This window comes from Salmo salar, chromosome ssa03 (assembly GCF_905237065.1).
Source record: "Salmo salar chromosome ssa03, Ssal_v3.1, whole genome shotgun sequence".
In the NCBI taxonomy this organism is placed as follows: domain Eukaryota; kingdom Metazoa; phylum Chordata; class Actinopteri; order Salmoniformes; family Salmonidae; genus Salmo; species Salmo salar.
Window position 1 is genome coordinate 37,986,974 of NC_059444.1, and position 12,913 is coordinate 37,999,886.

At 41.3% G+C, this 12,913-nt stretch overlaps 1 protein-coding gene across 1 annotated transcript; it reads left to right on the forward strand.

The window, feature by feature from the left end:
* Window positions 1–7,405: 7,405 nt before the first annotated feature.
* LOC106600446 (C-C motif chemokine 4) lies at window positions 7,406–8,850 on the forward strand. The gene is made up of 3 exons (XM_014191806.2): window positions 7,406–7,533; window positions 7,731–7,845; window positions 8,353–8,850. Exons 1-3 carry the CDS (start codon window positions 7,464–7,466, stop codon window positions 8,600–8,602), a joined length of 435 nt encoding a protein of 144 aa, XP_014047281.1. The 5' UTR covers window positions 7,406–7,463; the 3' UTR covers window positions 8,603–8,850.
* The last annotated feature ends 4,063 nt before the right edge of the window (window positions 8,851–12,913 follow it).

Here is a 12,913-nt window from a genome sequence, read left to right on the forward strand (position 1 = left end):
GCGGTCAGAGCAGGAAACTGAAAAGAGGAAGAAAGGGTGAGTTTTCCGTTCCCTCAAACCAAGTGCACCAGCCCCAGTCCACACCAATCCGGTGGCCTAGGGCAGGGAAGGGCAACTTTGATAGGGGTAGGGGACACAAAAAATTTGGGCCAGTTGCTCGTGGGTCTGTGTAACCCCCCCCCCCCACACTACGAGCAAAACATTTTAGTGTCCCTCCTCTGACAGCTGAGATAAAAAAAATATATAATTTTGAGTTAATTTGCAGTTTTAAAACAGGTTTGCTGCAATTCTACACATCTTGCAGTTTTTTATTTGATATCTGAGTGAGACACTAACAAAATATTTGTTTTCTTAGCCAGGTCAGTAATTCAACCATAATAACAAGTTTAGATAGACTGTCAGTGACTGACATAACAAGAGAAAAACAGCTGATGCACAACCATATTACGAAATGTCACCTTGTGTATTCTACTATTCTAACTCTCAACAGTAAGTAAGGAATTGAGCGAAAAGATGCCTTTGTGGATAAAAAGGCAACTCATAATATATGCAGAAACGTATTGCCTCACACTATTGAGATGCATCCGTCCCATTGATTTCCTTAGAGACAGCTCTGTGTCTGTTTGTGTTACATATGAGTTTGGTGTGACAGGAAACAGGTAGACGGTGTGGGTATTGAGTCATGTTTGGACCCATGGGTTGGGTAGTCATGCCTTTCAGGGCACGGCCTGTCTTCAGACTGCATTGGGCAAGGTGTTTTTTTGGTGTTGTGGTCGTTGAATAATAGAATCGTTCAGATAAACTGCACCCTGAAATATTGAATGACAAATTACCAATGTCTTGAATTCATGTTTGAAAACACCCTTATTCTCTAGTTCTGCATTGTGATTCCCCGTTAATGAAAAGCAGAAGTAGGCCTAGACTTTACCAGCAGTTTGGTCATTCAGATCCGTTTATCTGAATGAAGATGTAATTTAAGCTATTGTGAAAGTCTTAAATGTATGAATTAGAAAGGAAAGAGAGAGTGTAACAATATAAGTTCTGCTTTTCCCCCATTCATAATCCAGAGTTTGGTCATTGGCAAGTTGTAAGAGCTTGACCTATCTCTTACCTGGGAATGTCATGCTAGGTTTAGTTTAGATCTAGGTTTATTTGTAAATACATACTGTAATATGTGATGTCGGATGCTGTCTAGCAAAGCCTGTGTCAATGACTGATCTTGTCTAATGTTTCTTTGGCTGTGTGAACCTCTCACCTACTTCAGTTTAGGAAACTCTCTATTAATATATAAACTCAGCAAAAAAAGAAGCGTCCTCTCACTGTCAACTGTGTTTATTTTCAGCAAACTTAACATGTATAAATATTTGTATGAACATAACAAGATTCAACAACTGAGACATAAACTGAACAAGTTCCACAGACATGTGACTAACAGAAATTGAATAATGTGTCCCTGAACAAAGGGGGGGTCAAAATCAAAAGTAACCGTCAGTATCTGATGTGGCCACCAGCTGCATTAAGTACTGCAGTGCATCTCCTCCTCATGGACTGCACCAGATTTGCCAGTTCTTGCTGTGAGATGTTACCCCACTCTTCCACCAAGGCACCTGCAAGTTACCAGACATTTCTGGGGGGAATGGCCCTAGCCCTCACCTTCCGATCCAACAGGTCCCAGACGTGCTCATTGGGATTGAGATCCGGGCTCTTCGCTGGCCATGGCAGAACACTGACATTCCTTTCTTGCAGGAAATCACGTACAGAACGAGCAGAATGGCTCGTGGCATTGTCATGCTGGAGGGTCATGTCAGGATGAGCCTGTAGGAAGGGTACCACATGAGGGAGGAGGATGTCTTCCCTGTAACACAAAAGCATTGAGATTGCCTGCAATGACAACAAGCTCAGTCCGATGATGCTGTGACACACCGCCCCAGACCATGATGGACCCTCCACCTCCAAATCGATTCTGCTCCAGAGTACAGGCCACTGTGTAACGCGCATTCCTTCGACAATAAACACAAATCCGACCATCACCCCTTGTGAGACAATACTGTGACTCGTCAGTGAAGATCACTTTTTGCCAATCTTGTCTGGTCCAGCGATGGTGGGTTTGTGCCCATAGGCGACGTTGTCGCTGGTGATGTCTGATGAGGACCTGCCTTACGACAGGCCTACAAGCCCTCAGTCCAGCCTCTCTCAGCCTATTTCGGACAGTCTGAGCACTGGCCAAAAAAAAGCCGCTGCCGATTAATCTGCCGATTTTTTTAAAAATATTTATTTATTTGTAATAATGACAATTACAACAATACTGAATGATCACTTATTTTAACTTAATATAATACATCAATAAAATCAATTTAGCCTCAAATAAATAATGAAACATGTACAATTTGGTTTAAATAATGCAAAAACAAAGTGTTATATGCAGGTTTAAAAATATATACTTCTGTGTATTGATTTTAAGAAAGGCATTGATGTTTATGGTTAGGTACAGTCGTGTAACGATTGCGCTTTTTTTCGCAAATGCGCTTTTGTTAAATCATCCCCCGTTTGGCAAAGTCGGCTGTCTTTGTTAGGAAGAAATAGTCTTCACAGTTCGCAACGAGCCAGGCGGCCCAAACTGTTGCATATACCCTGACTCTGTTTGCAAGAGAAGTGACACATTTTCCCTAGCTAAAAGAAATTCATGTTAGTAGGCAATATTAACTAAATATGCAGGTTTAAAAATATATACTTGTGTATTGATTTTAAGAAAGGCATTAATGTTTATGGTCAGGTACACGTCGGAGCAAAGACAGTCCTTTTTCGCGAATGCGAACCACATCGATTAGATGAAACGCAGGACTGGCTAGATAAACTAGTAATATCATCAACCATGTGTAGTTAACTAGTGATTATGATTGATTGATTGTTTTTTATAAGATAAGTTTAATAATAGCTAGCAACTTACCTTGGCTTCTTACTGCATTCGCGTAACAGGCAGGCTCCTCGTGGAGTGCAACGTAAAGCAGGTGGTTAGAGCGTTGGACTAGTTAACCATAAGGTTGCATCCCCAAGCTGACAAGGTAAAAATCTGTCGTTCTGCCCCTGAACAAGGCAGTTAACCCACCATTCCAAGGCCGTCATTGAAAATAAGAATGTGTTCTTAACTGATTGCCTAATTAAATAAAGGTCCTAAAAAAAAATGTTTTTACATTTTTTTTTAAATCGGCAAATCGGTGCCCAAAAATACCGATTACCGATTGTTATGAAAACTTGAAATCGGCCCTAATTAATCGGCCATTCCGATTAATCGGTCGACCTCTAGTTTTCATACCTGTGACCTTAATTGCCTACCGTCTGTAAGCTGTTAGTGTCTTAACGACCGTTCCACAGGTGCATGTTCATTAATTGTTTATGGTTCATTGAACAAGCATGGGAAACAGTGTTTAAACCCTTTGCGATGAAGATCTGTGAAGTTATTTGGATTTTTATGAATTGTCTTTGATAGAAAAGGTCCTGAAAAAGGGAAGTTTCTTTTTTTGCTGAGTTTAGTATGTAGCATCCATCTGACCTGACCTCTAACCCACTCTACAGTCAGAGCTCTAGAAAAGCCTTTATTAATGACTGATGATGATGTATCATATCTAGTGCTGTGTCATGGAAAGTATGTTGACCTGCAGCTCAGTTGGTAGATCATGATAGCGCTTGCAACACCAGGATTGTGAGTTTGATTTCTTGGACCACTCGTACGTAAAATTATATGCACACATGACGTCGCTTTGGCTAAAATCATGTGCTAAATTGCGTATATTATAATATTATGATGATGATGATTATTATTATATTATTATTTAATTGATGTCTGTCTATTTCGGTCCGGGGTTGAGGTCAATTCCAATTCCATGTCAAATTCCACCTAGTATAAAAAAAAATGGACTGCGTGACTTGTTTTAAGTCATTTTTACGTGGATTTATATATTGCCAGTATAGCTAACAGTGACATGATAAGCCTGAATGGCTCAAGGAATTGGAATTTGTGAAATTGTTGGGGAATTGAATTGGGAATTTAATTATTGGAATGCACCTAACATTGTAATTGGGAGGAATTGAATCATCTCGGAATTCAGAGACTGACCAGGAATATGAATTGAATTAAATGGAATTTACAGTGAGGTGGAATTGAACTCGAATTGCATTTGTGGAATTAAGCCCAACCCTGGTTGTGTTATTTACTTCTCTGCCCTTTTCTGACTATTATGTGCAACCTTTCATCAAACCTTTATTACTTTCAGTGTCCAGATTGGCTAGGAGTTGAAGTTATCTGTAGATAGGCCTATCCCAGCCCAGAACATGGCTTAAAGAGAACTAGTTTGGAAATGACTATCTCCATGCTTACCCATTCATTTGCATACAAAAATGTGAGGGAGGGAAGGACAACAGAGAGAGAGGGGAAGTGATGGTCAGAGTGTCCCAATGTCTCTCCCACCATAGGAATCCCTATACAGACAGAACAGTATGTTAAATATGACTTAGCTCATATAACCTGGTGGCACATTAACATAGACTAGCCCAGAGGCTATACTCTCTTTGTCTCTCAGCCGGAGAGCAACCCCCGGGCTTGGAACAGAAGTCTGTGTGTGTGTGTGGGCAACATGCAGTGTGTATTTTTGAACACATGGGCTGTGATAACGGACTACAGAGTTCCAGTCTCTCCTACACACTTATCTCACCTACAGTACGTTTGTGGTTAGACTACACATCTGCTCTCTGCTCTTTCTCTTTCTCTCTCTCTCTGTCTTACTTTCTTTCACTCTTTCTTTCTCTCTTTCTCTCTGTCTCTCTCTCTTTTCTCTTTTTTCTCTCTCTCTTTCTCTCACTCTCTCGCTCTCTTCCTCTGTCTTTTGCACAGATGCATGCATACATGCTTGGCCACTTATATTTAAACTGTCTACACTGTATTACGGTGTCTGCCTTATTTGCATGAACCCTACGAATAGGACAAAAAATCAATCTCTGTCTGCAGCAACTTTAAATCCTTGTTACTGTACAGTCGTTGTGTTGCTACTTATTTCATGCAAACAATGATGGAATGACTGAGTTGACCACCAACACTACCCCTACTTCCTTTCTCGTAAGCCCCTGTCTTTTCTTCACCTCTCTCACTCTCTTCCTGTCCCTCCCTCAGCCCACATCACCTTTCTGTTCTTACCATGTCACACCTAGGCCCTGAGTTAAGAACACTTCATAACACATCATAAACCAGTGGAAAGAGCATGCGTGTTTGTGAATAATCAGAGAATAGTAGCTCCACTCATCAGATAAAAACCTGACTCAGAACCCACAGCAACAGAAAACACATCTCTAATAATAACCAATGATTCATCTGGTCAGTGATAACAATTACTGTCAGATATGACCCCTGCAAACAAAAATGAGTCATTAAGACGACCCGGTGATGTCACTCACGTAATAGTCGCCTAAAGTCGTCAGGACGTTGTGTCATGGTCCCTTGATTGTTTTGTCTAGTTCTCGGGTTGGTCCCGGGAATGTCCCCGATGACGTTTTTAGGACGTTCTTGGGACGTTGTGTCATGGTCCCCTGGAGGGCGCCTGAACGTTCTTGGGATGTTGTGTCATGGTCCCCTGGAGGTTTTTGTCTAGTTCCCGGTTTGTCCCGGGGACGTCACCCAATGGTCGCAAAGAAATGTTCTACCAACAAACAAACGGACATTTTACCCAGGGCACACGCACCCTAGTTTCATTACACATCGTCCCTGTTTACTGTTGCCAAGCCCATTAAGGCTCTGATTGGTGAACCACTGATGAATGTGTAGGGGACTTCTGAAATTTGACAGATTTTGGTGGCCCAGCAGGAAGTTCGGCACACCCCAAGTCCAGAGGTTGTAAATTCAAACCCATGTGGGGTCATATTGAAAAGTCAGTGCGAAGTGATCATGTCAAATGCAATCATATAGTCATTGATTGAAGATTTTACACTATTTTAGCTGAACAGTATAACAGTTACCTTATAACCCCCATACCATTCAATTACTTCACTTATAATCGTTTGGGGCACCTGGGACCATCACGTGTCAAAAACCTCCAGGGGGCCATGACACAATGTCCCAAGAACGTTAAGGGGACTTTCAGGGGTCTAAAGACCATGTGACCACAGAAATATCATAACCAGTGGAACGGTGTGTGTGTGTGTGTGTGTGTGTGTGTGTGTGTGTGTGTGTGTGTGTGTGTGCATGCATGTGTGTTTTTTTGTGTAAGTGGAACAGAGAGGTCTGAATTATCTGTGGTTGGAGAGATGATTTGCTCCATTCATCAGGTAAAACTTTACCTCAGAACCTACAGCAACAGAAAACACATCTCTAACAATAACCAATGAATCATCTGGTCAGTGATAAGCATTACTTTCAGATAATATGACTAGGGGTTTTCCTTGTCAGTTTACCTTCAAAGTGATGGTCACCATGGTGCATAACATCATAATAGGAGTTGGACTATCTTCATAGTATTTGTATGGCCAAGCAGAATATTTGGAGGAAATATCATTGCCATCCTACAGATCAGTCTTGAATTGTTCAAACTGGACATAAACAGTATTTGCATGACAAACACTAACATGCTTATTTACTTATTTGATTTATTTTTTATTTATTTATGCATTTATTACCTAGTAAACTGTTTCTAAATCAGTTTAAGATAAATACATTATACAAGTAATGTGTTTGGCTTGATATTAATTGATTCTACAGGTATTTTTACTGCTGCAAACCTTTGATATAAAAAGAAAAGGTAATTGACAACTTCTCATTTTACCCTTGTGGTAACTGACTCACTCTCACACAGTGACAGGTTGAAGTCTCCATTTTAACAGTGTCTGCCACATTACTGCCACTACTGTGTGAATAGTACAGTATGCACAGTTAGTCAGGGTTAGCGTATGAATTGTTTTACGTCCCACTCAAGCCACATTTTCCATTTGGATGTGACGCCTCTGAAAATGTCCTCCCTTGCATTCTCAACCTATCTTGTGGTTAGCCTCAAATGCTACATGGGCCTTTTATTAAACCGTCTCACTAACACTAATACTGAGAGACAGTCGTGCATGTTATCAGGCCATTTCTTACCAAAACACTGGGCTTCCCTCTATGTGTCCACATAGCCATGCATTAAACCAGCCTCTCAGTACTACAGTCATAGAACTAGAATTCTATGGCTTTAGTGTCACTCACCACCACTATGGAACCCTGCTCTGTCACCAGTGATGAGAAAGTGACAGTGGGGGAGACAGTCCTCATGGTTAGGGGGTCTGTGGGAGGAAACCCATCTGTGATGCTCTCTGAGTGTAGGAAAAGTATTTGCATACGTGTATGCTGGGTCGCTGCGTATGAGGTTTGTGGCCTTTAAAAGAGCTACAGTTCTGGTGAACGTGACACATTTGACTGCAGACTCCGTGTCAGTGACATAGGCAGAATGAAGGCCCTCCTCCCTCTCCTGCTTCTCTTCGCCACCGCTCTACTGATGTCCACTACTTCTGCTCAAGGTGTGTGTGTTTTCTATGATCGTGCATTTGATTAGACAGTGTTAGAGTCCACTTAAGATGTTTGTTCTTAGCATAGGAAGCAAATTGATGATGATGGAAATGCATGGTGACGAAAATAATGTCATGCTTTATAAGTATAGTGGAAATGGATGACGGTGATGATGAACATGATAATACAACTCTTCTCTCTCTTGTAGCCGGTGGATCGGTAACCTCCTGCTGTTTGGAGCTTAAAGGCACTACAGTGCGGCGTAACCTGATCGTTTCCTACTACCTACAGGACACAGCCATGTGTAACATAAAGGCAGTGATGTAAGTGCTCATAAACATCATTGGCATTGTTGAATTCGATTTTAGGAATAGCAAGCTAGGACTGATGGTTTGGTTTGCTAAACTAGCAAGTCTGTTTGTTTGACTACCAAGGCAACTACAGTAGCTATCGAGTAAACTTGCTAGCTACTTCAGTGGATGTTGAGCACATTTTTACCTGCAAATGAACACATCTCTAGCGGCAAATGTGTTCAATTATAGCCATGGTATAAAAAGCATAATCAACTCGGGGCTCTATGCTTTCTCTGGAAAATAATGCAACTGTGGAAGGTTAGTTCCACTCTGCTAGCAGGTCGTGGAACACACTTTTCACATTGTTCATTTTCCATTGATTATCCCTTACTTTCAGCTGTTGTGAATGCAGTATATGAATGCATTTATAATGCATTATACTCAGATGGACAGTTGGTTCATAGAAAGCATGACGGTTTTGAGCGTGTATCTGTTGTGACTGGTCTAATTGTTTTTTTAAACCTGTTCTTTCCCCAGGTTTGTCACAGTGAAGGGCAAACGAATCTGCTCTGATACTTCCAACCCCTGGGCACAGAAAACCATGCAGTACCTGATGGAGAAGAACAAGTCTCACACACTGCAAAAACATCACATCAGCTCAACTACTACTTCTACTACAACCACCACTGTCGCACAACCAGCCAACAACAACCCTCACAAAACAACATTTTCAGCTCACAACCCCAAAATTGCTTCTCAATGGTCAACAACACACCACAAGACGTAGAAGGACATAGACTTTTCCAGTTCATAGTACATCAGACTATTGACTTTGAATGTTAGAATATTTTAAATATGCAGCTATTATAACATTTATGTAACTTTAATGAATATCTTTATATATTTATAAATTATTACATCTAATTTACTTCCACAGTGAATTTGATGATTGTGATTGTGTGTTAACTTGCTGGCTATTTGCCAGTATGCTAAACAATGTATAATGTTTCTTAATAAAATAATTGTTTTAAATGGGCGATTTGTTGTCCTCTGTCATCCAATGTAATAGCCAACATATGGTGAGGGTTCTGGTGCAAATTGGCTGCCATGCATCACCCAGGTGCGTGCTAGACATTAGTAATGGATGAGCAGCACTTTACAATATTATAAGTGAAAAAAGTTATATAAAAGCAACCCATTCCAACGATTAAGAGGGGTAAGTTAAGAAAAGCAGATATTGCTGTTGAAGATGACATTTTCTGCTGACCTCTAGCTATGGATATTAATCACTTTGTTTCGCAACTGATGACCTATATGACCCATAAGTTCCATGATCGTCACATCAGGCCATGCAAGAAAGGACAGATGGATAGACACAAATGTTACACAAATGCTTTTAACCCCAAACCTGAACTATAACCTTACCCTGAATTTGACCTCTTACCCTAATTGATAAAGAACAAGCTCTACCTAGTACCTGCTCATCAAATCTGACCATGTTGACACGATTGTCCAGTCTAGCATGGCCATCTAGTGATCTCTGTGTTTCAACCATAGAGTCAGAACCAGACGGTGCTTTCTAGAATTAGACTCATTCTAGAATTAGCCATTTCAATGGCTCCAAGAAAGAGGGAAAGCTGTGGAGGGGGTCTTAAGATGGGGGCCATCTTGTTTCAACTGTATCAGTGTACACAGTAAAACATGGCTGGAGCTCCTGTGGAACAACTGGTTAGCGCGTGGTGTACACTAACAGTGGTGGTTGATGTTAAATAGGTTACGACATGTGGGAAGAGAGAAAGTTAACGCTGTATCTCTGTTAACCGAAGGGGTTTTGGGGGCTTGGCTGCTGTGGAGTAGGTATGAGTGTTTGAGGTGTGTGAATGCTCTAGTATGTCACAGTGGATTTTCCCCTTCCGTCTGTACAGCCGCTTACTAACACCTCCATATCTGTTTCCACCTCTGTAAAGTCACATCGTTCTGTGCACTATGAATACTATTACGTGTATGGTTGTGTGTAAGTCACACAATGTACAGTATGTTGCTAACTATGAGTTTCTTTGGATAACCATATTATTGTATTGTATAATTCCTCATGTGTGTACAGTACCCTCCTTGGGTGTCTTGAAAGGCAGTTAAAGCAAACTGTACCTTCATTTTGACTCTGATTATTAATGAAAAACATTTACATAAAAGCACTCACTTCTGGCGGGAGATTAGAAAACAATCACTTGTTGCTACTACATTGCTGGTAGCGATGATTAGGACTCCCTTTAATGCATTTCTTAAGTGATGCCTTTATTTTACAATTAGCCCATAAGAGTTTGTTTGAGAATGGGAATGTCTTGTTCTCCAAAGGAATGAGAGGCAGTCTGATTCGGAGTCTGAGTCATTGGTTTGTACTGTACCTGTATCTGTGGTTTTGCTTTGTTGTCATCATCAGTGACATCATTATCCTGTCTCGTTACCTGTGCAATGAAAAGGTTCCAGTATTCTGTGTTTGTGTGTGTGTGTGTCTAGTGTCTCTCTCTGTATGTATGTATGTATGTATGTATGTATGTATGTATGTATGTATGTATGTATGTATGTATGTATGTATGTATGTATGTATGTATGTATGTATGTATGTATGTATGTATGTGTGTGTGTGTGTGTGTGTGTGTGTGTGTGTGTGTGTGCGTGCGTGCGTGCGTGTGTGTGTGCGTGCGTGCGTGTGTGTGTGTGTGTGTGTGTGTGTGTGCGTGCGTGTGTGTGTGCGTGTAGTCTCTGTGGTTCAGTAAGAAGTGATGGAGAGGTTCTCTGTGGTCTGTCAGTCAGAAGGGGAAAGGTTAGGACTCCTACTGTTGTTCCTTTCTTCACCAGTGTCAGAAGTAGAGGGTCCCACTAGATGTGGTTAACACATGTTATCCACCATTAGGTAAGTTACATGTGTTAAATCGACAAAACCCACAGTGGTGGAAACACTTCTGCATTAAAACTATGTTCCTATCTTTTCTATAGAGACCAAAGAAAGGTTATAACGGAGGGATCATCAGCAGAGACGGAGGCAGCAATAATAAAAAGCAACTCAGTGGTTAAGGAAGAAGACATTGTTAGAACAGGAGCAAACATTTTCTGTGGCATTTTATTATCAGCTAGGCTGTACTGTATCTCTATCTAAGATAGAGCTCTGTGGCTGAAACAACAGCTATACACATTCTCTCGCGGGCCCTGTCATCGATTACTGATTTGCTTTGACCAGTTAGGCCTAGATAATCTTTCATGAAAAATGCTTCTGAAAGAAAAGGTTTTAATCTGTCAGTCTGTCTTCATCATGCATATCCTGTTTGTCACCATTTTTTTGTTTGTTTTATTTGTATTTGTTTTGTTTTTCTGAGAACAAACTACCAGTCATGTAACCTGTGGTTGAAACCGGGACTTTATAAAGACATGCATGTACGCACTATACACACACTCTTCAACACACTCGATTCTAGACTACAGGAAGTGGTGTTTTTGGTTATACGATGCTACGATTCAGTTCCAGTGAAAAGGTAGACACACCACAATTATTTAGAAGACTCCGATTAACACACTATTACTTTTTTAATTTACCTTTAGCTACCCAGTGGTGTAAAGCACTTAAGTAAAAATACTTCAAAGTACTGATTAAGTAGTTTTGGGGAATATCTGTACATTACTATTTATATTTTTCATAACTTTTACTTTTACTGCACTACATTCATAAAGAAAATATTAGACTTTTTACTCCATACATTTTCCCTGACCAAAAGTACTTGTTACATTTTGAATGCTTAGCAGGACAGGACAATTGTCAAATTCACGCACTTATCAAGAGAACACATGGTCATCTCTACTGCCTCTGGCCTGGCGTATTCACTAAATACAAATGCATATTTTGTAAATCATTTCTGAGTGTTGGTGTGACCCTGACTAACCATACATTTTTAATAGACTTTTGACAGAACATTTTAATTGAACAATTGACAGAACTTTTTAATTGACTTTTACTCAAGTCGTTTTTTTACTGGCTGACTCCCTTTTACTTGAGTAACTTTCTATTAAGGGGGGCAGATGCTATTGCTGGTGTAGCGAAATGCTTGTGTTTCTAGCCTCAACAGTGCAGTAGTATCTAACAACTCACAACAATACACACAAATCTAAAAGTAATAATGTAATTAAGAAATATATAAATATTGATTGATCTTCAAGATGTTCAAACATTCATAGCTGACCAGCAGGGTCAAATAATAATAATCACAGTGGTTGTAGAGGGTGCAACAGGGCAGCACCTCAGGAGTAAATGTCAGTTGGCTTTTCATAGCCGAGCATCCAGAGGTCAAGACAGCAGGTGCGGTAGAGAGAGAAAGAGAGAGTCGAAAACAGCAGGTCCTGGACAAGGTAGCACATCCGGTGAACAGGTCAGGGTTCCCTAGCCGCAAGCAGAACAGTTGAAACTGGATCAGCAGCACAACCAGGTGGACTGGGGACAGCCAGGAGTCATCAGGCCAGGTAGTCCTGAGGCATGATCCTAGGGCTCAGGTCCTCTGGTAGGGGAGGGAGGGAGACAGGGAGAACGAGAGAAGTAGAGGGAGCATACTTAAATTCACACAGGACATCAGATATAACAGACTTACCCTAGCACCCCGGCACATAGACTATTGCAGCATAGATACTGGATACTGAGACGGGTGGATCGGGGGACACTGTGGCCCCGTTCGACGATACCCCCGGACAGGGCCAACCAGGCAGGATATAACCCCACACACTTTGCCAAAGCACAGCTCACACACCACTAGCGGGATATCAACATACCATCAACTTACTACCCTGAGACAACACTGAGTATAGCCCACGAAGATCTCCTCCACCACACGAACAAGAGGGGGCGCAAAACCAGACAGAAAGATCACGTCTATGACTCAAACCACGCACACCTCCTAGGGACGGCATGGAAGAGCACTAGTAAGCCAGTGACTCAGCCCCCGTAATAGGGTCAGAGGCAGAGAATCCCAGTGTAGAGACGGGAGCCGGCCAGGCAGAGACAGCAAGGGCAGTTCATCGCTCCAGTGCCTTGCCGTTCACCTTCACACCCCTGGGC

Bases quoted from the DNA above. Each gene is read 5' to 3' on its own strand.
- LOC106600446 (XM_014191806.2), top strand. From the start codon at position 7,464: ATGAAGGCCCTCCTCCCTCTCCTGCTTCTCTTCGCCACCGCTCTACTG. The intron at 7,534-7,730 runs GTGTGTGTGTTT...TCTCTCTTGTAG, and splicing joins GTCCACTACTTCTGCTCAAG to CCGGTGGATCGGTAACCTCC. The intron at 7,846-8,352 runs GTAAGTGCTCAT...TTCTTTCCCCAG, and splicing joins TGTAACATAAAGGCAGTGAT to GTTTGTCACAGTGAAGGGCA.